The sequence below is a fragment of the Tenrec ecaudatus genome, chromosome 7 (genome assembly GCF_050624435.1).
Source record: "Tenrec ecaudatus isolate mTenEca1 chromosome 7, mTenEca1.hap1, whole genome shotgun sequence".
Classification (NCBI taxonomy): domain Eukaryota; kingdom Metazoa; phylum Chordata; class Mammalia; order Afrosoricida; family Tenrecidae; genus Tenrec; species Tenrec ecaudatus.
In genome coordinates this window covers 126,337,809-126,361,220 of record NC_134536.1, presented here as the reverse complement: position 1 = coordinate 126,361,220, position 23,412 = coordinate 126,337,809, and the positions used below count along the sequence as shown (strand labels likewise).

Here is a 23,412-nt window from a genome sequence, read left to right as displayed (position 1 = left end):
CCACATGAGGAACTGTGTGAAAGGGTTGCGGCCTGAGGAAGGTTGAGAACCCTTGTCCTACAGGCTTGCTAGTGGTTGTTATCAACTCAGTGGCAGGGAGCTTGGTCTGCTGTGTGTCCTCAGTAAAAGGAACCATGTCATGGGGTGTGCAAGGTTGGAGGTTTGATCTTACCAGCAGCTCCTCTGGTGTTCCACGAGGCTCTCTGTTCTTGTAAAGATTTACAGTCACAGGAATCATATGCAAGGCCCCTGTGAGTAACAATCAACTCAACAGCCGTGGGCTCAATTTTTTTTTTCTTGATAAAATGTACTTTGCACATGTTACTAGGAGAGACCAGCTCCTGGAATAGGACGATCATGCTTGGTAAAGTAGAGGGGCAGCAAAACAATAGAGAGACTCCCACAAGAGGACTGATACAGTGGTTCCAATCAGGAGAACAATTTGGGGGATAGCTCAGCACCGGGAGGCATTCCATTTTGTTGTACAAAGGATTGTTGTGAGTCGGAAACATCTTGACTGCACCCGACGATGACGACAACAACAACAACAAGTAGCCTGTGTTCATGCTGGATGCTGGTCAAGGCCTCTAGAAGAAAGTTTACCAAGGAGGAACAGGCACGTTGGGGGCACTCAGCTGCTAACCAAGAGGTGGGCATTCAGAACCCCGTAGCTGTCCATTTTCATGAAGACTTTAGCCTCAGATATCCTACGGATAGTTCTCCTCTGTCCTGTGGGATTGCCAGGACTCCGAGACAACCGGACAATGACATCAGATAAAAGTTAGCTGAATGTCACCCTAAACTGCGCTAGGTCTTCCCCCATTCGCAAATATAGGTAACACGCTCGCAGGCATTTTCTCACTTACTCCTCAGAGCAATTTATCGGCGTATAGATTTGGTCATCATCCGTCCTTTGCTCACTGAACAGTGAGGGTTGGAGATTGTTCAGAGCCATGCAGTGTGGTAGTGACAATGTGAGACCTCAGACTCCCAGGTCTAACGTGCGTTCCCCACCCCCACCCCCACCCCCACCCCGCCTTGCCCAGAGGTCTGCAGAGCAGAATAGATGTCCCTCCAGAAGACATGCCTCCTTCCAGACACCCTGCTGAATGCCATCTTGAAGGGTATCTGTCACACTGGTCTTCTGGGCTACACCTGGGCACAGCAGCAGAAGTCTTCATTGGGGGGGGGGACAGGGGGATGTGTGTGTGTGTGAATATTTATTTATGCTCGATACAAGGCAAAGGACCCCAGACAAAGTAAAACCCACCCACGTCCCCACCAGCAATGATAGCGGAGCAAGCCGCCCTTCCTAATTTTTCCCGGAAGTTCATGCGCACAGTAACAAAATGTCAGCTCCCTGAAATATGCTAGCTTCACACACCATTCAGGGAACGTCATTTACCCACTCACTGCTGTTAGGTCGGTGCTAACTCAGAGCGCCCCTGTAGGACAGAGTCGAACTGCCCCTGTGGGCTTCCGAGACGATATATCTTTATGGGAGGGGAAATCTCATCTTTCTCCCAACTGCGCACCTTGCGTTAGCAGCCCAGCGTGTGGGGCCCACCAAGCCACCGCGGCCGCTGCTCCTTGCTGTTCATGACTCACATGCTGTTTGCTGCTCTGTGGGGCTAGAAAGCTTGAAGACGCCACTTAAATTAGGCAGGAAAACATAGTCTGCCTTACAAGATTCAGAAAGAGGGATTTAAAATCGTCCTCAGCTTCAGATAGTCTCCATCCACAGTTGCCAGGGATCTACAAAGAGAAGAGATTCCCTCGTATGCCGTGTCCCACGGAAGGCGTGAGCCTGCAGTTAGTCTCACTACCTCACTGCTAAATGCAATGCGAACAGGTTTCCTTGATAAAACTATTATTTCCTTAATTTATGATACCAGCTGTTAATCGTTATTTTAAATGTATATATTTTTATTTTGTGGAAAATGATTTCCTAATTGGCATTTTCTGTCTAGAGAGAGCATGTGTGTGCGTGCGTGCGTGCTTGCGTGTGTGTGCGTGCATGCGTGTGTGTGCGTGAGTGTGTGTGTTGGTATTTTACTTGTGCATATTGGGCATATAAATCTTTTTTTTTTAAATGAATGGTGACCTTTCTTTCTAGGGATGGTATTCCTAGCATCTGTGGAAGTACTTTTGGCTGCCTCAGGGTTGCCCAACATGCTTCAGGATCAGAACCCTAGACTGGAAAACTAAGGAGGATAGTTAAGTCAACTGCATCATTTTACTGAAAAGGGGGGAGGGGCTGCACCACCCTTATTGCGCTAGTTAGGGACCGGTGCCGGGACCGGAGCCTATTTCCCCGACTGTTAGCTCAGTGTCCAGTGTTCTGGAATCGTGTCCTCCCGAACATCCCCTGACATTTTTGTTACTGGTTTATGCCATCATTGTGATTTGAAGAAGAAAAGAAGGCTAGCCCTGAGCTGCCCCCTCCCCTTGGCCCATTGTCCCTCTTCATCCTAAAGAATAAGGTCTCTTGTAATGGAATTGAGTAGGTTCTGCCCTGGCTCAGTAGTGGCACCGTCTCTGGGCAGGGCAGGCTCCTCCTATTGTGGTCCACGCCAGAATTGCACCTAATGGGCATGATCCCCAGTCTGGGAAATGTAGGCTTTTGTCTTTGTGACCGGCAGAGACCGACTTCCGCGATGGAGACAGCGCCTATTGCTGCCCTGCATATCCTTTGCGCGAAAGCTGACGGAGCCAGCCAGACCCACCTTCTTCTTATTATTTTATTTCTTTCTTTTTGGGCTTCCAAACAAGTAGCTCTTCTCAGACACCTTAATCCATAATTAGGTGTGTCTGTTTACACTTGGTACACAGACAGCTCCATGTCCCAGAGAAATACAAGGAGCCTGGGAGAAGCCACAAGCAGATGTTGAAAATATCTATTTGTGGGGAGTTTATTAGTCTAGCACCAGAAATAAACATTGGAGATGAAACCCCTGAAGGGCTGGGGCGGGGTGTCGAGCAGAGAACGCTATCAAGTGGAGTAGAAAGTGAAAAGAGGTCTCACTCCCCAGCCCGCTGCCCCCCATTTGCTCTAATATTTGCTTATCTCCTGACAACAAGGACAATTTCACTATTTGGCTTTGAAGGTTTTTGCCAAATGCTTAAAAGTCTGTAGGGTTTGATTTCTCACTCTCAAAAAAAATTTTTTTTAGAACAAGGCTCTATGTAACTAAGATGTGTTTGTTTTTGTTTAAATCACTCAGATGAGAAATCATCTCTTGTCCATTGTTAAAAAAGCGAGGTTTCAATCAAAAGGGAATTCTACATATTCTAAAATATCCAAAGAGCACCTTGGAACTGATGCCAACTCAAACTCTGAAAGGGAAATTTTCCTTGCAGAAGTTTTGAGTTAATTTGTGTGCAGGGCTTGAGTGGGAGAACTCTGAGATGATCAGAAAACGAGTTACGACATTTGGGTGCAGAAGTTACATAGGCGGCATTGTCTTGGGATAATGCGCAGGCTCTTGGGTATGGTTTTAGGTGAAATCCTAGCAATAAAGGAAAAGAAAAATGAAGATAAATTTCATTTCTAGTATGTCACTTGCAAGCTAAGCTCTTTAAAAAGAGAAAGGCCGTCTTTGAGTGAATTCAAAGGTAGTGCTTTGGTTTTCTGATGCTATTAGAACTGAATGTGGTGAGAAGGCCTGCCCATCATTGCTTTAAAACCACCGATTGCAATCTCCCTGGATTTTAAAGAACACTGGGCTGCTAACCGAAAGGTCAGCAGTTCGAAGCCACTCTGGGAGAGAGATAAGGCTTTCTACTCCTGTAAAGAGTTACAGTCTTGGAAACCCACGGGGGCAGGACTGCCCTGCCCTGTAGGAGGAGGCGCAGCAGCATGGACTCGATGGCGGTAGTTTGTTGTTCTGGAGTTCTTGCCCCCTGTCAGGACTTTGACTGCCACTGAGGCAAGTCTAGTGGGGACCCAAATGAGCAAAGGTCACCATTTCATGTTGGTGCTGCCACTAGCCGTGTCCCTGGCAGATGGTGCCCTCTGCCTTGGAGTTCGCCCCACTGTCCGTTGGCACCCGCCCTGCGCTCTTCACAGGCCTCTTGGGAAAGTCAGGTCAGAATGCGTGGGGACAAACAGGAAATTAAGAGAGCAATATGTCTGAGCATTTGCGTATTTCTATTTAAGTTCAGTTTTGTAAGGGCGCGGCACAAGTTGGGCACATAGGATACAACAAAAGATGTGCCCCAAACTGGGGCGGGGTGGGGGTTTCCGGGCAGAAGCGTGGATCTGGAACTAAGCTGAGCCCTCTGGGTTCAGGTAGAGGAGATCAAGTGATCAAGTGAGGCAGTTGGCGGGAGACCGGCAGAAGCAGAAAGCAGTGAAGAGATAAAGATTTAGGTCAAAACTGATCCATTGCCATCACTCCCTCCTCACACTCATATTCAAACACGCCTTGGCCATCACCCCAGTGGAGCACTTGAAGATGAGCAGGAGAGACTTGCTGTAGTTGGTAAGGGGATCGCTCCTCCCTCTGAACACTTCCAGGAGAGGTCTGCGAACTGAAGGGCAGGCACAGAAGTAGGAAAATGACTACAGGCAAACATAATAGGAAGGGGGGGTGTTGTTAGGGAGCTTTGGAAGCCTGCTCAGAATTTCTACGAGACTGAGATACAGGGTGGGGATGTAAGACACAAGGCACTGAAGGCAGGCTGGACCCCGAGGCAGGAAGGTAAGGGAGCCCAGAACAGGATGAGAATGGATCCAGTTTTGCCAGAATGTAGTGTTCACGAAGAAGTACCATGAGAAACAAGACTGGCAAGGTTAAGTTGGGACAAGATTGCCGCTCCGGTGCGTTTTTGTTGTCTGCCTACGGCATAGACCTAGAAACCAACACATGCCCGAGGAAAGAGCACCCAGCAGGACAGGTAGGCATCATGACCAGGAAATCCCCAGGAACCAGAAAGTCGTTCAAGACAAGAACGCGGTAACCCAGATAAGCCACCGGGGCAGAAGATCCAACACACAAACAAGAGTAGATCCTGTTTCTAAGGCCACCTTCTGTCACAGCCAGGACACCTCAGATAATTCTTCCTGGGCAGGAACCAATCCAGGGTGCTACCCAGGCCTACCTTGGGGAGCAGGTAAGTGGATCTATTTGATTGGAGAGATGGGTGGGAGAGGATGTTTGAGAAGAGGCTAGGTCTTGAAAGGATGTAGTCTGTAGCTTCGATCTTAGGTCCGTCTGGCTGTGTTTAGCCTGGGAGAGCTTCACTTCTGGGAGCTGGCTTAGTGTGAACAGCACTGTGCACTCTGGGAACTCGGTTCATGTTCTGGGCTTGCAGCCCTTGGGGAGTTTGAATGACAACGCTTGGAGGACCAGGAGGGGGTTGGGGTGATTGTGTCATGCCCAAACTCTAAGTCTCTTACAACGATCTGAGGGGAATCGTACTGGGGCAAAAACTGATCCAGGCTTGCTGGGTTTGGGGTGATACTGTGTCAGGGACGGCCATTATCGGGAACTGGCTCTTCCTTCACCCCGGGCCCTTCTTCTGGATCAATGCTGCCTGCTGATCGCTGGTCCAGAGTTATGAAGAGAATTTGCAACTGAATTGGTGCAAGAGCTAGAGGCAGATATATTCCTTCTTAAAAGAAGCGAGTTCAAGTTGTATCTGAACACAGGAGTGTATTCAGGGATGTGGTCGCTGTGGTGATCCCCCACTTTTGTTGACTCCCTTTCCACCCTGAAGTAGGCACCTCTCTTCCCAGACAGGGTTTCCCACAGAAGAGTTTGGTTGGATGGGGAGCTGGACCTATGAGGTGAACCAGAAGTTTCAGAATTCTGATTCTCAACTAACATACGTTCTAGCCTGGATGTGCCTTCTCCATTTTCTTGTGCTCTGTCCCTGCAAGTTCAAGTGGTCTCAGTAAGAAGAGTCTTTTGGTGGTCAAGATGGTCTTCTGTCTGCTGCATAGCAGGAGCCCTGGTGTAGTGGGTTACATACCCATTGGGCTACTGAGCAGTTCAGAACTGCCAGCTGCTCTGCGGGAGAAAGATGAGGCTTTCTACTCCCATAGAGATTTCCGGTCCCACAGAGGGATCACTATGAGTTAGAATTGATGATGGCAGTGAGTTTGTTTGGTTCTTTGTGCTGTACATTTGTCTGTTTCTACTAACCTGAGCCTTCTCTACTGAGATAACCCAGGAGATATAAAACATCCGTTGCTTGAGAGCCCACCGATCGCCAGTGGTCAAGACAATATCAGAATTCTGGGGTTGGTGCAAGTGTGCCAAATCGTGGCACCACCAACCAGACTCCCCATTCCGCCTCCATCCCAGCCCCACATCCCTTCCCATGGTTGACTTTGCCCATCGGTCCAAGCCCCCATCATCATGGCCGTTCAGGTGACCCTGACCAGTCTGTTAAAAGTCCACAAAGGACACAGTGGTTCTATACCGTAGAGGAGACGGCCATTGGTAACCGCAAGGAAATCCCCTAACTTTTTTCTGTCCCAAAGCCCCTTATCTAGAACATGGGTGGGTGGTTTTGGTGCCGTTGACTACACTCTCTCTGGTAGACCTGAGCCTTCTCGTCTCCGTCGTTGGGTTAGCCTGTCTTTCCTGTCAGCAGATCTTTGTTGGGAGACGCGATATGAAATCACTGACAGGATTCGTATGGTCAGGGAGAAGAATAAGACTGGCTTGTGGAGCAATAGCCAATGCTGGGTGCCGGCCCATCAGCATCCAGCAAGTCAGAGTCAGCGCATTCCTGAACAATGGGTTTAGGCGCGCTACCAAGCTCGAAAGACATGCTGTTCCGATTTCCTCACTGGAGGACCCCAAAGGGCAGAGGAGACGTTAAGGTTTACCCAACTTCTCCCTACTTTGTTTTCCTTCATCTACTGGTATAGACCCCAAACGACCTCAGTCCACCCCGCGCCCCGCCAAAGAGAATATTTCTAAGTCAGCCGCTTTATTTTGTAATTCACGTGAATCCTACATCACATTCCATCCGATAACTCTTTGGTTTTCTATAAGTATTTTTAAAAATATTGTTTAAGACGTGAGTTGATATTTAAAAATTCCCTCTTTAAACCACCCCTCTCCCATTTGTTGCTCTCTTGTATCCCATGCCTTCCTATCGGCTAGGCTTTGGGGTCTAACCTAGGGGCGGACTGCCCAATAAGCAGGGACTGTTACATTTGTCAGAGGGCTTTGACTTCAGTAGGAAGGGACTATGGGGTTGGGAGAGAGGCAGAGGCAAGCCAGACTTGGGCACAGAATCTTGGCTGTGGCAAAGAAACTGCAAAATGGTTCACTCGAGATCAGCAAGTAAGCACAAGTCAGCCCATGCTTACCTTGCTTCTTGGGTAATCTGACCGATGCTGGTCTAATGCATAACATCTCATCAGCCAGTTCATAAACTTCTGCTTTTAATAGAGTACACGTTACCACCAGCACAGGTCACAGGGAAATGCCAGGCCGGCTCCTCAGAATCCAGACTTTTTTTTTTTTTTTTTAAGATTTACTTAGGAACAATTTATCATTTAGTTGCAATTTCTAAAATAATCTTAATTGACCACATATGTTATCAAATAAGAGCTGGTCCTCGAGCTTCAACTTCCTCCCCCCTCCCCACCCCCACGCGCCTGCGCACCGCACTCTGCCGGGATGTCAGAAAATTAATTATGCCACTCCAGGCAGATGCCATCACAGGAAGGCCGCTTCCTGGTTTATGATGAGATTACTGTAGAGGAGCTGCTTTGTCTCGGAGGGGAAGACTATACTGCCTTGAAGCCTCTCCCCCCCCCCCCCCGCACCCCTCCTCCAGGTACCCCTCTCTCAATTTTGGCCCCGTGTTCTGGTAGCCAGAAGTCATTAGTGGTTTTAAATTTTTCTGAAACCGAAATAAGGTCTGAAAGGGTGAATTTGTCCCTTTTTTCTCCCCCCACCCTCCCTTTTTCCTTCTTTCTTTCCTCTCCCCCCACCCCCGCCCCCCCTCTGGCTAATCGGAGGAACGCGACCACATCTGAAGCCACTTGGCTCATTATGAATTTCATGGAAACTGATTCTCAGAAAGTGTTTCCATATGTGTGCTCCCAATATATCCCATCCTCTCTAAATGGGAGCACAGAGATGTGCCGGGGCTGGAAATGGCTTCAGGATGTGACAGAGCCGTCCTGTGACTGCCACGGCTCCGTGGGTGGCCCCTTCTGAAAGACACCGTGTCCTGGGTGCTGGCCTCCTTCCTGCAGCAGATCTGGTTTCAAAGACTGTCCACCCTTCCTGGAGTCCAACGAGTTCTTCATCGAGGCCCAGCAAGAAGATCGTCCCTCCCCGTCGCTGCCTCTTGGGCTCCTTCAGCTTCCCCTTGCCCTCCCTCCTGCTTGCTATACGTACACACACTCACACTTCTACCGAGGCCTGCCCCTTTCCCTTCAGGAAAAGGAAATTCACGATTCCCGACAATATCCTCAACAATTGGGTGGGTTTGGGGAATGGTTGAAGCTTCTGATGATTGCCCGGCGCTCCCCTCCCAGGCCCCCCTCTCCTTCAGCCTGACATACTTTCTTCCATTGGACCAGCTGCTCTTTCAGGATAGGTGAAGTGTGCATGGAAGAGCACAATTCATTACCGCGCAGAAAACAAATATTTATACTGGAGACGTGAGGCACTTTCTCCGCTGCAAAACTCTGGGTTATGCTAGTCTGACCCTTCGTGATCTTAAAGAAAGGATCGATTCCCAGTTCGCGGCTTTCTCCTCCAGTTTGTTGTCTGCCTGCGTGAAGTCTGCCGCGCCTTCCTGGTCTGGCCTGCTTTTCCAACGCCGGTTTCATCCGCCGGTTTCATGAAACGAGAAGAGAATGAATTGAGTGCTGGGAAATGGGTCATTTTAGTGTGAGGAAAGAGATTGGTAGTAGGGAGAGGTTGGGGGTGGGGGGATAAGAAACTTGATGTAAAACCTTCGTAAAACAGCGTGGAGAATGCGAGGTAGTATTTTCCCTCCGGTCCAAAGTTGACCTTCGGATGATGTTTACCGGGTACTTTGTGGTGTCCCTGTCACCTTGCTTGCTTGAGGATATGCTAGTGAGTCTCCATCTATTTCACGGGTTTTTATTAAGCACCCCATCTTTCCCCAGTGCCATATTCACGACCGAGTAGGAGCCCAAAGCGGGATGGGTGGGTCTTTGTCCTTACCTGGCTTTCTAAGTATGTTGGAAATGGCGCACACTTAGACGCATAGCCAGTATGGTAACCGATTATACCTTACAGTGCATGGGGTGGTAACATTTCTAGAGCTGGACGCCCAAGACTTATGTGGTTACAGAGGAGGTTATGATACGGATCTGTGCCCCTGGGACGTCCTTCTGCAGTTGGGCTCTTTAAAGCGGTGGCTTATCTTGGCCCCATGGAGGGGAGGGAGGAGGCAAGGGTCCTGTGAGGGGTCTGAGTATATGTCCTGGCTGAGGCCCGAGGTTCACTGGGAGGAGTTGCGGGGTGTGGCATTGGAAAAGTAGGGGCTCAAGGACTCAGAAAATCGGCCATAGCTGCCTCCTTATTTCTGGCCCCTTCACTGCTGCTCAGTCCAGCCTTTGGGGATTGTTGCCGACGTGTGGGGACTGGTGCACCCCACTTTTGAGGCGCTTGCTGCTGCGTGGCATGAAAAGGTAGCAGGCACACGGACGCCCCGCCCCTCTCCCGTCAGACGTGTGTGCAGAGTTACGGAGACTCCAGGTGGATCCCCACATTTCCCTAGACAACCACAAGGCAGCCACTCCTCAGGAGAAAGATGGGGCTTTCTACTCCCGTAAAGCACCCCAGGTGCAGGAACCCACGGGGCAGTTCCATCCAGGAGTCAGAATTGACTCCACAGCAGCAAGGGGACAGGCCTCCATTTCCGCTTCCCTACAGATCACCTGTGATCGCCGACGGCTGGCACCCTGTCCTAATCTAGGCATTCAGAGAGGGCACTCATGTTGCCCTCCGTTACCTTTACTATTGTCCTTGGTTGAGGTGGCGTCCATTCCGACAGCGACCACATGTGACAGGGAAACATTACCTCATAGGGTTCTCTTGGCTGTGATTTTTCACCTGCAGAAGATCCCCAGCCCCCTCCCCCCTCTCTCGTGGACCCACCAGGTGGGCTCCAGCTTCCAGTGAGGAGTGAGCACTTAACAGGTGATGCTACCCAAACCCCAAGCCACACTGCCTTCCAGCGGCAGGTCAATTCTGGGGCTATAACTCTTTTAGAAGAGTAGAAAGTCTTACCTGTCTCCCGCAGAGGGGATGGTGGTCTAGAACTGCTAACCTCAAAGTTAGCAGCCCAACGGGTCACCCTTTCACCCACCCCGGCACTTCCGGGATGCCTTCATGCCTTTTGCTGCTCACTCCACAGAAGGCCGTGGCCTCCGTGGCAGTGGCTAGCTGGGAGGCCAAGGGGCCCTGGGTATGCAAACCTTCCTGCAAGATCTTGGTCCTCAGGACTCCCCGGTGTCGATCCACACACAGCAGCAGGGCAGCTGCTAGGAATGAAGGGGCAGTATCCGCAGTGGCGATTGGGGGACATCTGGTGTGTGTGTGTGTGTGTGTGTGTGTGTGTGTGTGTGTGTGTTTGTGTGTGGTAGCTGCTGTTTGTGAGCCGCTGCCCACTTTGGGGGACATCTGGGGTGTGTATTTATGTGTGTGTGTGTGGGGGGTAGCTGCTGTTTGTGAGCCGCTGCCCACTTTGGGGGACATCGTGTGTGTGTGTCTTAGCTGCTATTTGTGAGCCGCTGTCCACTGTGAGCTCAAGTGAGGAGGTGCCGGTGCTGGGGCCCCCTCTGAGCACTCTTTAAAGAGCGTCCGGCTTCCCATGTTTTCTGGGTGTGGGATGTTGTTGGAGGGACATGGTAGGTTTGATGTCAGCCTTGCTGTATGCTGCTTTTGACGTCTGCCTTTTAAAGATGTGTCCTGAAGGTGCCAGCTGGTGTACAGATAGATGCCCTGGCCCTCAGACTCCCTTAGTCACCTCTCATTTATTTCAGCCAGCCAGCCAGACACGTGATTTTTAAAAATTTATCATTTTAAGTGGAGAGGTACAGTATGCTATATTCTGAGAGGGATATGAAATGACAATAAATCATGGCTTTTAACCATCCAAACCTTACTCTATAGTTGGAGAGAACAGACTGGGAAACAGCTAATAATTCAGTCAAGTAGGGAGTTGGGGCCCAAAGAGCGATTTGGAAAATAATGCTATTGGAACAGGAGGGAAATCGGAAATTATTTAATAGAGTAGACGGGGAAGGGGACGGCCAAAATGTTCCAGAAAGGGGAAGAAGGTTCTTGGCTTCCGAAGGACGGCAGCTCTGCGTCTGTCTTGCGTGTTGCCTGTCCGCACAGGGAGACTGCCGACAGGGAACTGAGAGCGTGCTGGGGCTTTGTTTGAGGTTTGCAGAAGCAGTAACTTGTGCCATTTAGAAAGCCCCACCGAAGCTCTGACGTTCATGCCCTGGTTCTGGGGAAGTATAATGGCTTTTCATTCTGCACGCATTACGCTCGTACATAACGCGCGTAGGACACGGGGCTCTGCGGATGCCAGCATGCCTTCTGGCTGCTTCTACTTCAATGAGCAGCCGTTTGCAGCTAGCTACATTCGTCTGCAGGCTGTCTGGCTGTCGCTAAGGGTGCAGACAGCAGCGGCGTTGGAATGAAGTGCATCTGTAGGAAGCCAGTAGGCCCTCAAGGAACCAAACCCCTGACCTTGGCTGCATTTGTGTGATATATACCCCGAGCAACCAAACTAACTGTCCACCTAATCGCAGAATGAAAGCAGCATCAGGATCTAAAAGAGTTGTCAGTAGTTTCCAAGACTAAAACCAGACTCCTTGCCACTGAGTGGATGCCGCCTCAAAGCCAAGATAGTATACTTATCATGAGGCACCAGAAGCATCAACTTCAATGTTTTTCTTTTTAATAGTAGCTATATTCATTGCCCAGAACAAACTCTGGTGGCATAGTGGCTTCCCCATTGAGTTACTAACTGCAAGGTCAGGGGTTCGAAGCTATCAGTCACTCTGTGGGAGAACGAGGAGGCTGTCTGCGTTCCATCGAGATTCAAGTTTTAGAAAGCCAGTGGGTCTGTGAAGTGTGTCTTACAGGACCCCTATGAGTCGGAAGTGACTTGATAACTGAGGGCTTGGTTGTTTTGGTATATATGTTGCCTATAGGTATTAGAGAGATAAATAATTTAGGCTAGCATGTTGCCAAAGTTCTTTAAGGGTAATTAAAATCCTCTTTCTTTTGTCAGTAGCCAGAGGTCTGCCTTGTCCTGACTCTGTGATTTTATAGATTTAATACAATGACTGCCCTTCTCTGGGCCTCAGCTCCTTACCTGTCACACGGGGCTTAGAGTAGCATCATCTGGGCAGTAAATCAGGGTCCTGGACTTCTCCGTCAAGGACCCCAACCAGCAGAGGAGAGTCCGTGGTAGCCGGCTAAACCCCCACAAGTGCACAGTGTTGAAGTCAGTTGCTTGTGAAAAGTCTCCTGTAGAGAGTGGTCTCTTCCGCATGTGTTTATGCTTCCTTCACTATTACCAGAGAGAACACTTGCCACCTGGCCCATTCCAACTGCCCCCACCTGTGGGTCTTGCCCCCCAAGTCGAGCAGAGGTGGAGGCTAGGTGCTCAGCATGGGCTTCAAGGTACTGCCCGCAGTCCCTCCAGGTGCCCCTGCGGTGTAGACACACCCCATGCTAAGACTCCTAAAACTCAGTTACCTGGTGGTGACTGGACACACCTCAACTTCCCCGTGGCTTCCCTTGCTTAGCACAGCTTAATACATTTTGTTGATGGAAAGGACACAGACAGCAACCTAAAGAAAGGGGTTGAGAAGGTGGATTCCTGCCCCTTTCAAAAGGTATTCAAGCCATCTTGTTGAGCCAAGGCCAGGAGTCGTCAAAGACTCTGTGGGCCCCTGAGGCTTCAGGGCCCAGGCTGGGGAAGTTGCTGGGCTGTGGTTCCGCATTTAGAGTGAGATTTGGGGTGACAGCACTCTTAGAATTCTCCAGAGCTCTTTTAATAAGTAGAATTCAAGTTTTCTGTAGTTGATAGACTTCAAGGGGGTCCGGGTGACATGGCGGTTACACATTGGGTTGCTAACTGCAAGGTCAGCAGTTTGAAACCACCCACCACTCCTTAGGGGGCAAGGTAGGGCTTTCTCCTCCTGTCAACAGTTCTAGTCTTGGAAACTCACCGGGGCAGTTCTACGCTGTCCTGTGGAGTCACCTTGAGTCCACTTGATAGCAGTGGGGTTCGTTCCCTGGTTCGGTTGATAGGCTAGCCAGATGTGTGTGTCCATGTTTACATGGTGTGTGTCTTAATGGGCTTCCAAACAGAACAACAATGGTGGGGATGACCCAGCCCCCCCCCAGGGGGGACCCAGCCCTCTTTCCCACAGGGGGGCGGTGAGTGGGAGCTGGAACCGACTTGCTAGCACCCAGCACCAATGGCCATTATAAAGAAGCCTCCCCGCACGCACAGACTTGGAAGGGGGAGTTGATAGTCCCTCTTTTGAAGTGTAGGGTTCTCCTACCTCCCCACTCTGGACTGTGAGGCCCAGAATCTACCAACAGTAAGTTTTACTCCTTGTTCATACAGAACACATTGTAACGTGCTTCAGAAACATTGCTTGGCCACTTCAAATAATGACACATCAAATTCCAGACAATTGCATTGTTTGTAAGCTATAGAAATCACACTATAATCCCTTTAAAGTCTCTGTGACCGCTCCCTGCCCAAGACATTACAGTCCCTGATGACGAGGGTGGTTGGTTAAAAGTACTGTAAATCTAGGAAATCCGTTGTATTGTTTTCTATAAACCACAGCCAGAGCTCATTAATTGAAATATGAATGTCAATTTGTGTTAGCCAGCATCTATAAACCCAAAAGGTACAGCGATCCTGGCCTGCTGTGGGTCGTAAAACCATCAGCAGAATGTCTCAGGTAAACTAAGGAAGAAGGTCTAGGGGATAAATTCAAAGCGTATTAGAGTTTACAGGCCGGGCCCCATATTACGGGCTTTAATGGGACTTCGGCATCAAAATAAGTGAAACCATATGGAATTCTAATTATTCCTACAGTATATTTTAAGGACACGTACACACGAGCAGCATTTTTTTCTTTCTTTCCTCGATTCATATGCTTGTCTGTGTAAACTCTGCATACGTGGACGTTTTTTAAGTGTAACTTCTTTCCTGTGTTTAAATCGCTCATTTATTCTGGCTCCTTTCACATGATCTGAGCATTCACCTGAATCCACAGAGAAGTGGCCCGCCTGTAACTCTGAACTGCCAGCCCAGGTTCACCTTGATGCGCTGCGTGGAAAGGCCGGCCGGGGACCCTCTGCAGCCTGTGTTCGGTGTCTGCGTGTGGTACGGCTGTGGGGAAGGATGACACACAGGGGACCCGCTGCAGCTGATCTGCTCCCCTGTCCTTCCTGCCCACATCGCTCCCTACCTTGCGGGTGAGGTGGGCTGGGGGAGGGGCCCAGAGGGTTATCCATTGATGTCTCTTATTTTTAAAAGAGAAGTTTAAATTTTGTTAGAGAATCTACTGCACAGCCCAGCAGACACCTGGCCTTTTCTACGTGGCTCGTTCAGTGATCCTGGTTGTAGTGTCCGAGTTGGGTGCACATCCTCACCTTCTTTCCTGCAATGGTTCTGCACCCCACCCCACCCTCATCCCATTAACATAAATTCAAGGCTGCTGTCCATTTGGTCCCGTAGGGATAGACCTCGAAAGACGAATGCTCAAGGCAGACATGGTCACGAGTGGAACTGAATGGTCGTTTGGTTTCAAGTAGACTCTGGTCCCAGGGTAGCATTTTGGGGCTGGGAGGCGAGGGTGGGGGTTCCAGCTGGCCTCCGTGGCTCCAGAAACACTTGAGGTTTTTAAACTTGATCTTATCAGGACTGCTTCTCTGGGAGGGGCTGTGGTAGGGGCCAGGGGAGGGGGGAAGGAGTTATGAAAAGCAGAGAGTTGCCGCCGCCTGGGCGCTGCCGGTTTTCATGTGTCATCTTGAAAGTGTTTGCTTCTGGTATTGCCAGCTACTCTCCAGCGTCTCACCCCTGCTGGGAAAGGCCTTCTGAGGGATGGGAGTCCCTCTGCCTACCCCTCCCCACCCCCCACCCACCCCGCCCCCCTCCCCGCCTTGGAATTCATGGTCTTAGAACCTAGTGCCAAAGGGAACTTAGCTCGTCCCCTCATTTTACAGATGATGACACTGCCACTTCTGACTTCTGCCTCTGGCCTTCCACTCTCAGTAAGAAGAGCCAGGCAGGTGAGACTTTTAACCATTGCTGGGCTGGGCTGGGCAGGGCCGGGCCGGGCCGGGCTGGGCTGTCTGATTGGTACTAAGGGGTTTGTGAGAGCAAGCTAACACTCACTTCCTATTGCTATTAATCACCTTGGATCACAGATGCACACGATGTTTCCCTAACCTTGTTGAAGGTCTGTAAGCCCTGTTTTGCTTGTTAACAAACATTAACAACAACCCCCCACCGCCCACCCCCAGTCAGCATTGTGATGGGAAAATATTAAGATTGTTCTGTGAATAAGAACTATCATAGTAGCCAAGAACAAAGGGCTTCATGCAAATGAGGTGGAAGGGAACGTGTCTATTCGCTAAGGCCTTGGAAAATGGCTAAGGGTCAGCCCTGGTGGCGCTGGGGGTGGGGCACTGCCAGCTCCCGCATGGGAGAAAAAGGAGGCCATTCTGCTCCTGCAAAGCCACAACCCCCTATGCCATGTCGCTGTGAGTCGGACCGACTCAAGGCAGGGGTTGGGGTGGGGGGGCTGGGGGGACGGGCTTTCCCTTTTAGTTGGAAGCTACATGAAAAGCAAACATGTTCGAGCCAAACAGGTGGAAGATTTAACAAGACCGGTGTCAGTGATATGAAGGGGCTTGCAATGATGCTGTTGGTTCTATGAAATGATAGTCAGCCCAGTCTTTAAGGGGCACAACCGTAAGTCCGTAGGTGTTTCACAAAGAAACTGCTCCAGTCAAGGGCTCGATAGCAACTGTGGGTTTCCTAAGTTAGAAAGCAAAGTGATCTATGAAGGAGACACATAGGATAGATGAGCGTCTGAAAGTCAGAAGATGTCACGTTTTAGAGAGAATGTCCTTTGCTTCTCCGTTACTGGTTCAAAGTGACTTCCAGTTGGTTCTGTGGGATGGGTGTGGGGGCCATCTGCTTGCTTGCCCTTACAGACAGACCGCCTTTCACAAAAGCTACTCTCTTGCACTTGGCCTAAGTTGGGTTGCCTCCGATTTCAAGACTTGACCTTTCAATGGTTCCTAAGACACTAAGAGCTTCAACCCCACCATTGAAACGTATTTAGTTACGACCCTCAGGAGAATTTCAGAGGGCTAGCCTGCCCTATATACCCCAGATATGTAAGATGGTTCCAGGTTCCACTGAAATCTGGATGGATTTCAGTATTCTCAGCAGGAAGATTACAAGGCGAATGTAAATCCCTTGCCAGGTTGAAAAAGAGCAGCAGGCCTACACTAACGGGTATCCTCTTGATGTTCCTCCATTGCCCATGGGCCTTGCCAAGAGTACCAAGAGCAAAATGGATCATTTGGGTGGGGGGTGGGCATGGGGGGGGTGCTGCCTATTGGATTGGGAAGAATAAACTTGTTTGACTTTGTAAAAAAAAAAAAGAATGAAAAATCACTCGGGGAATCTGAAGTTCAAGGAGAAACAAAGAGAGGGGTTGGGGGAAGACCATCCTTGAGGATTCTGTTTCAAAGCCTGGTGAGTGACTCTCCCTGGCCAGAGTGTTGGGTTGGTTGCGCTCCATGACCTAGCACACCTGTGGGTCTTCCAACCCTTATGGGATTCTCAAGGGGTGCAGGGTGGTGGATGGGGTGGTGGAGACCTCACGGCCAAATGCTGAAAGACTATAAAGTGACTGGTGCATTTGAAGGTCTGTTTGTAGCTTGCTGGTCCTTTTTCCGGGAAAGCTAAAAAAGTTTTCTCTCTGATTCTTTTTTTTTCTTGTAAGAACGTCTCTCATGATTTTAATTGATATTTACAGCTGTTTCCCCCCCTCCCCTCCCCCATCTTCTGTTGTAATTTTTAGGTGCTTCAGAACTGGGCCCTTTTTCAGACCCCAGGCAGTTCCCCAGCATTTCATCCCTCACTGAGAGCCGCTTCTCGAGCCCACGAATGCACTATCCAGCCACCTTCACTTACACCCCGCCAGTCACCTCAGGCATGTCCCTCGGTATGTCCGCCACCACTCACTACCACACCTACCTGCCACCACCCTACCCCGGCTCTTCCCAAAGCCAGAGCGGACCCTTCCAGCCCAGCAGTACTCCATATCTCTACTATGGCACCTCATCGGGATCCTATCAGTTCCCCATGGTGCCGGGGGGAGACCGCTCTCCTTCCAGAATGCTTCCGCCGTGCACCTCCACCTCGAATGGCAACACGCTATTAAACCCCAATTTGCCCAACCAGAGTGATGGTGTTGACGCTGACGGGAGCCACAGCAGTTCCCCAACCGTTTTGAATTCTAGTGGCAGAATGGATGAATCTGTTTGGCGACCATATTGAAATTCCTCCAGCGGTGGCCCAGCGGTACCTGGGAGCCACACCCTAAATGTATCAATATATACATATATAGATAGAGAGCGTATATATGTCTATCGATCCGCTTACCTACAAAGTGCCTACTTTTTTGAAGATTTGTTTTTCCATTCACTTTAGTCATGATCTTGCAGCTGTAGATGCTGATAAGCCAAAAGCCCAAGAGGGACCGTCCTACCAGGTTGCATTTTGTTTTCTATGTAAGATGAACTTTCCACAAAGGTGTGCACACCAAGGAAGCAGTGTATGTGGTTTTGTTCTTGTTGTTGTTGTTTGGTCGGTTATTAGACATCATCTGTCTACATGTCCATTCAGAGAGGGGGGACTCGGGGGCTCAGGAAGAAGGGGAGAGCAAAGCCCGAAGCACTTCCTCCCTGGGCTTTGAAACCACATGCCCCCATGGTTGCAGCTGCTGCGTGTGGACCAGTGCAGCCTGCGCAGCTGACAGCCAGGCCAGGTGCAAGGCCAGGGGAGGGAGGGAAGCGCGGATGCTCCTTGTGACAGCCCTATCCATTCCAGAGCATAGCTTCACCACTGTCCCAAACTTGCATCCACACTGGCTGCAGATACGCATGTGAACGGTTTGGTTCAGTGTCCCCTCACCTCCCCTCTTCTTCTCTTAAAAAAAAAAAAGTGACTTCAAAAATACCGATCAGGAGAGAGAATTTTATTTTGTTTTTTGTGCCCCCCCACACCCCTTTTCTCATTTAGCCCAAAGGAATCCCCACCTCCCCCCTCCCTCCCCCAGACTCCTGTTATGCAGAACTGAAAATGGCACTACCTTATGATAGCCATAATGGTATATAGTGTTTGCGTTTGGCTGTGTGTTACTTGTTTTCCTTTTTATTTTTAAATTATGATTATGTGTAAAATTTGAGGTAACTTGCTAACGTGAATGGTCATATAACTTTAAAGATATATTTATAATTATTTAATGACATTTGGACCCTTGAACACATTTCCTAGTGTATTGATATGTTGACTTCGGTCTCTAAAAAATTACTTTTTATTAAATAACAAATTTCTTCAGTGGGCTAGAGCCAAGTCTGAGACGTTGCTAAGCAATTGCAGTTCATCCAGACACAATGTGAGTTTTTATTTTTTGAAAATACTTCCATCTCCAAATATTTTAGATGTAGCTTATTTTTGTGATGTATGAAGGAAATGTTATGTTTAGTTCTTTGAGATCACTGATTGCCTCCAACGCAGCTTTGCCTGTTCTTAAAAAGCAATACTTAGAGGTTTAAAAACAAAAAAAGAAAAACCCTCTTAACCCTTATCACGTATATTACCTGTTGTAGGCATGAAATGCTGGGTGATATGGTTTTCCAATGTTTTCTCAATGTTTTTTCTTGTCATATTAAAAAGAAAACACACAATACATCCCCCTTGCCCCCCAAGAGCACATGTGCCTCCTTCAACTGCAGGAAAAACATTGTGTGGTGATTTCAGTCCCAGCAGACTTTGCCGTGAAGGCGTAGTATATAGCCACATGTGTGGGGAACCGAATCGATCATGGTATGCAAAGTAAAGGAAAGCAGTCTTGTGCGGGGGGAACTCCTTAACCAACCAGCCTTACCAAATAGTCAACCAGGGGAACCCAAATCTGCCTCACCCAAGACCCTACGGCCAGCTGGCTGCAGAATGTGCCTTTAAAGAAGCAGAATCAAGCCGGCGCCCTGTGGGAGCAGCCCATCCCACTTGGTAAGGAGATCTGTGTGGAACACGGAGCCCGTTGGGTTCCCACAGTGCAGCCTTTGATGCTGTTTTGTCTCAGAATGGAGGGTGACGGAGAGTGTGTGGGTCTGTGGAGTTCGGGGCCTGCTCCTGCGGAAGAGCTCTGCAGCGCACCTGTCAGGTGCTCTCTGGCTACTCCAAGAGCAACTCGGCCGCCCCCACACCCCGGATGCCAGTCGTGACCCATCAGGCAAAGCCCACCCCCGCAGGCCAGGGCCCCTTCATCTGAACCTTATGCACCCCCCCCCCTCGGTGAGCTTTGCCACCAGTGATCAGAACCCGCTTAGGCATCCTCAGGCTCTCCACTGTGGGTCTCCACATAGACGGGCCCCTGTGGCACAGTCAGGGCTGCCCTCTTACCTTGGGGTTGCCCTTAGAATTCATCTGGATGCCAGCTAACAGGAGCGCTGCTTGAGAGCTCAGCTGCGAACGATAAGGTCGGCAGTTCAAATCCAACGGCTGCCTCTGGAGAGGGAGGACAGGTTAGGAAATCCTCCGGGCAGTTCTGCTCTGTTCTGTCGGGTGGAACACACAGCAGCCGCAACCAATGTCATGAAAATTGAGGGGAAACCAAACCGCCCCCCTAACTACCCCCAAAACAAACACCTTGGCCTTTTAAAGGACGGATACCAAATAAGCCTCTTTTCTGTTAAGATGGAAGTGGGGACCGATACTATTTATTATTTGTGTGTGGTAGCTTGAAGCATGCCACTGTCCATCTATTTTTAAATGTAATAAAATATGTGTGTGTGTCTCAGCAGCACTTAAAAAAGCCAGTGTCTGGTTACACATTTCAACTTTAATGAATTGACATAAAAATGTTAATGCCAGTGCCAGCTGCACCCTATTTAATAATAATAATAATAAATGGTACTATATCTGTGCATTATTTTTTAATGTTAAAAGGGCTTTTTTAAAGTTTACAGTACACAAGCGAAGGGATGTTAGGGATGCTTTTGTGTTGCGAGGTTATTATAGTGGCTGCAGGCAGCAACCCAGGAACACTTTAGAAATAATTTTTCTCCCCCCTTTGGAAAACTTCAAGCACTTCTCCCCTCCACAACTCTCCTACCACACGAGGTAGTCCACATTTAAAAAAGAAAAAAAAAATCAAATGTTGCCCTCTTTTGGCCTGAAGGTTAAATTTTTCTTACATTTTTCATTTCTTTTTCTTTTCATCCTGAACCCTTACTTTGCACTGGGCTATGTATAGTGTATGATTTACAGTAGTAGAACAGTCCACCCTGCAGATACTGCTACCGTGGAACCGTACACTGGCCAACACTGTTTCCAAGGAATTTAGACAGCATCAGCGCTGCCGGGGTTTAGGGAGCCACCTCCCTACTGATTGCAGTTGTCGCCCCAATCTGGAGCTCCAGAGAGGGACCACAGCCCTCGGTCTACAGTGTGTAGAATGCCGTCCAGCTGGGAGCCGAGAGACAAAACAGATGAACTGTTGTTTTTCTCGTAGAGCAGCGGTTCCCGACCTTCCTGATGCCACGACCCATACAGGTCCTCACGTGGTGGTGAGCCCCCAGCCGTAAAGTTGCTTTCGTTGCTACTTCATCACTGTCATTTTTCTACTGTTAGGAATTGGGCGACCCCTGTGAAAGGGTCATGCGACCCCCAAAAGTGGTCGTGACCCACAGGTTGAGAGCCACTGCCTTAGACAGTCTCATCCCACCAGCGCTCTTTAAAATGGAGCCAAGACCTCCACACCATCATGGGCCACATCACCCGTTGAAAATTCAGAGAGGAGGAGGAATGTGTGCTGGGTGCTAGAGATCCTTCCAAGCTGAGGACAGGGGCTGACTCAGAGGCTAGATCCACGCACAGAAACACAGCATTCGCACAAACAAGGCGTTATGCCTAAGTCAATACAATCAATACAAGACAACTCTTCCAAACAGTGAATCTGTTGTTCTTCAAACGATAATGCGTTTAAAAAACACACCCCCCAATATTTTCTATGTGAGAGCTTTTTTTTAGGTGTCTGTTTACTTCGTGTTTACAAATAACTGTTTGCTTTTTAAATGCCGTACTTTAAAGATATATCAGCCAACAAAAAAAAACAAAAAACCCCGTTTAACACAGTAATGTTCTCTAGGTATTTTGAATAAAGGTAAAATGTTTTTGGATGTGCTTTTTAACCATTTTTTTAGATGTCTGTGGAACAAAAGAATATATATATATATTTGTAGCATTTTGTGTAAATACCAGCTTTTTAATTTTAATTTTATTTTTTGCCAATCGCTGTTGCCCAAAGTTTGCTTACCATGCACACGTTGTACACCCCTGCTCTGTGCCATGGACCACGATGGTGGGTGCATTTACTCTTAGCTTCAAAGGGACTATTTGTATTTTATGTTGCAACTGTAAATGGAATTATTTGGCCTTTTCCTCATGATTGTAATATTAATTTGAAGTTTGAATTTAATCTTCAATAAAATGGCTTTTTTTTTTTTTTGGTTTTGTTATGTGTGTGTACCTTGGGTCTTTTCTCATCCGCGACTTCTTCGCTCGTTAGATACTCACTCCTACCGACACCTGGGCACCCGTGAGTCTCAGGAACTTGGTTCTTGCTCACAGGGTGGGCCGAGGGCAGAGGCTCTGTGTTCCTGGGGAGAGAGAAACCTCGTGGGGAGAGCCGTCTCCTTATTTGACCCTAGGTCCAGGGCAGGGTGGGAGAAGAAAGTTACCGTGAGTTCACTTCCTCACCGGGCGGTGCATGAAGGCAGGGGTGTTCTCGCCATCCTTGGGCCGTCCTTATTCCAGCTCGGGGCTGATCTAGTGGGCACTCTCAATTGTTCCATGACCCTAACCCCTGGGGGGTGGGGGTGCCCATGAACAGCGGAGCCCCTGCTACAGTCAGAAGATGGCAAGCTGCCTCGCTGCCCGGGGGAGTCCACCTCCTTCACATACTGCTTTCGGGTATTTTTAAAATTGTTTTTTAAATTAAGCTATCCCTAGCCCAAGGGTGAGTAAAAAGGGTACCTCTATCTAAGGAAGGCCCCAGCCTCTGAAAAGGTCTAGTGAACAGAATTATGTATTTTTCCCCCCTGAACCGTTGTTTATTTTTGGTAAGTCCTTCCCCTTTTCGACGAGGCTGAGCGCCGAGAGATAGAGGTTGGGTTCTCTGTCCTGTGCTCTGCGCACACCTTGGCTGACCACAGTTCTAAAAGAGGGACCGGGGAAACGGTGGTTCCCAGAGGCCCGGTGCTGGCCCACATCCCGCTCGCTGGGCCCCAGAGGCCTCGGTGAAGAGGAGGGCGGTGCTCGTTCTTAACCCTTCACTGTTTCCTGAGAAACCTTGGAAACAGCTAAGTTCTAAGAATAGGGGACGTCCCAGACCGGGGAACGTATTTGTAACTCTTGGGGGATGTTTATTTACTTGAGCTAAACAGCTGTGTAGCTTTTTCCAGAAAGGCATCCGCACAGCAGGTGGGCACGGTCAACACTGTCGGTCCCTCTCCGCTTTTGTCCAGCGGCGCGGTGGTTTGGGGGCGGGTCACTTCCCTAGGTTCTGTTACTTGTTTGGGGAAAGGCGTTGAGCTATACCTGAGCATGACCGAGCATGACACGCGTGTGATGTGTGTGCGCGCGCGCATGTGTGTGTTCACCCACTAGCTGTCAGTAAGCCCCCCTCAGTCATAGCAACCCCAAATCTCTCCAGACACTGCCCGTGTCCCCAGAGGAGGCACGGTGGCCCCTCGTGGAAAAACCCTCCTCCCTGGGAGCTCTCCCAGTTCTGTCCAGCTTCCTGGACAGCTGAGGGATGGGGCCCTGCTCAAGGACACTGGGTAGCCAGGCGGGGGACAGAGAGCTTCCCAGAGGTGGATGTCCCTGCATTTTCCCATCTCTCCACCTCCCCGGGTCCCTGCGGTGTGGCTGGGGATTGAGGGAGGCCGCCTGCTGTCCCCTCCAGACGTCTTCCCTCGGGGTCTTGCAGCCAGTGAACAGCCGGGCTGGACAGTCCAGTGGTGCCGTGCTGTCCTGCAAGGCTGAATTTGTCATGGTCGCTTGTTCCTCCCGGGAAGCGACAGGCGGAAGAAGAAAGCCATT

General features: G+C 49.5%; 1 protein-coding gene across 5 annotated transcripts in view; it reads left to right on the top strand.

Annotated features, from left to right (window-relative positions):
* Positions 1-23,412, top strand: part of RUNX2 (RUNX family transcription factor 2) — a 287,069-nt gene that overhangs the window by 122,003 nt on the left and 141,654 nt on the right. For 2 of the 5 annotated variants that reach the window (XM_075555014.1, XM_075555011.1), the window contains 2 exons: positions 15,228-15,293; positions 17,102-20,465. The exons of 2 other annotated variants lie outside the window; for them this stretch is intronic. In XM_075555014.1, the coding sequence (XP_075411129.1) occupies positions 15,228-15,293; positions 17,102-17,580 (545 nt within the window). In that variant the 3' untranslated portion in view covers positions 17,581-20,465. Of the gene's footprint in view, positions 1-15,227; positions 15,294-17,101; positions 20,466-23,412 lie in introns of those variants that run through there. One more of the 5 variants, XM_075555012.1, reaches the window with a different exon arrangement.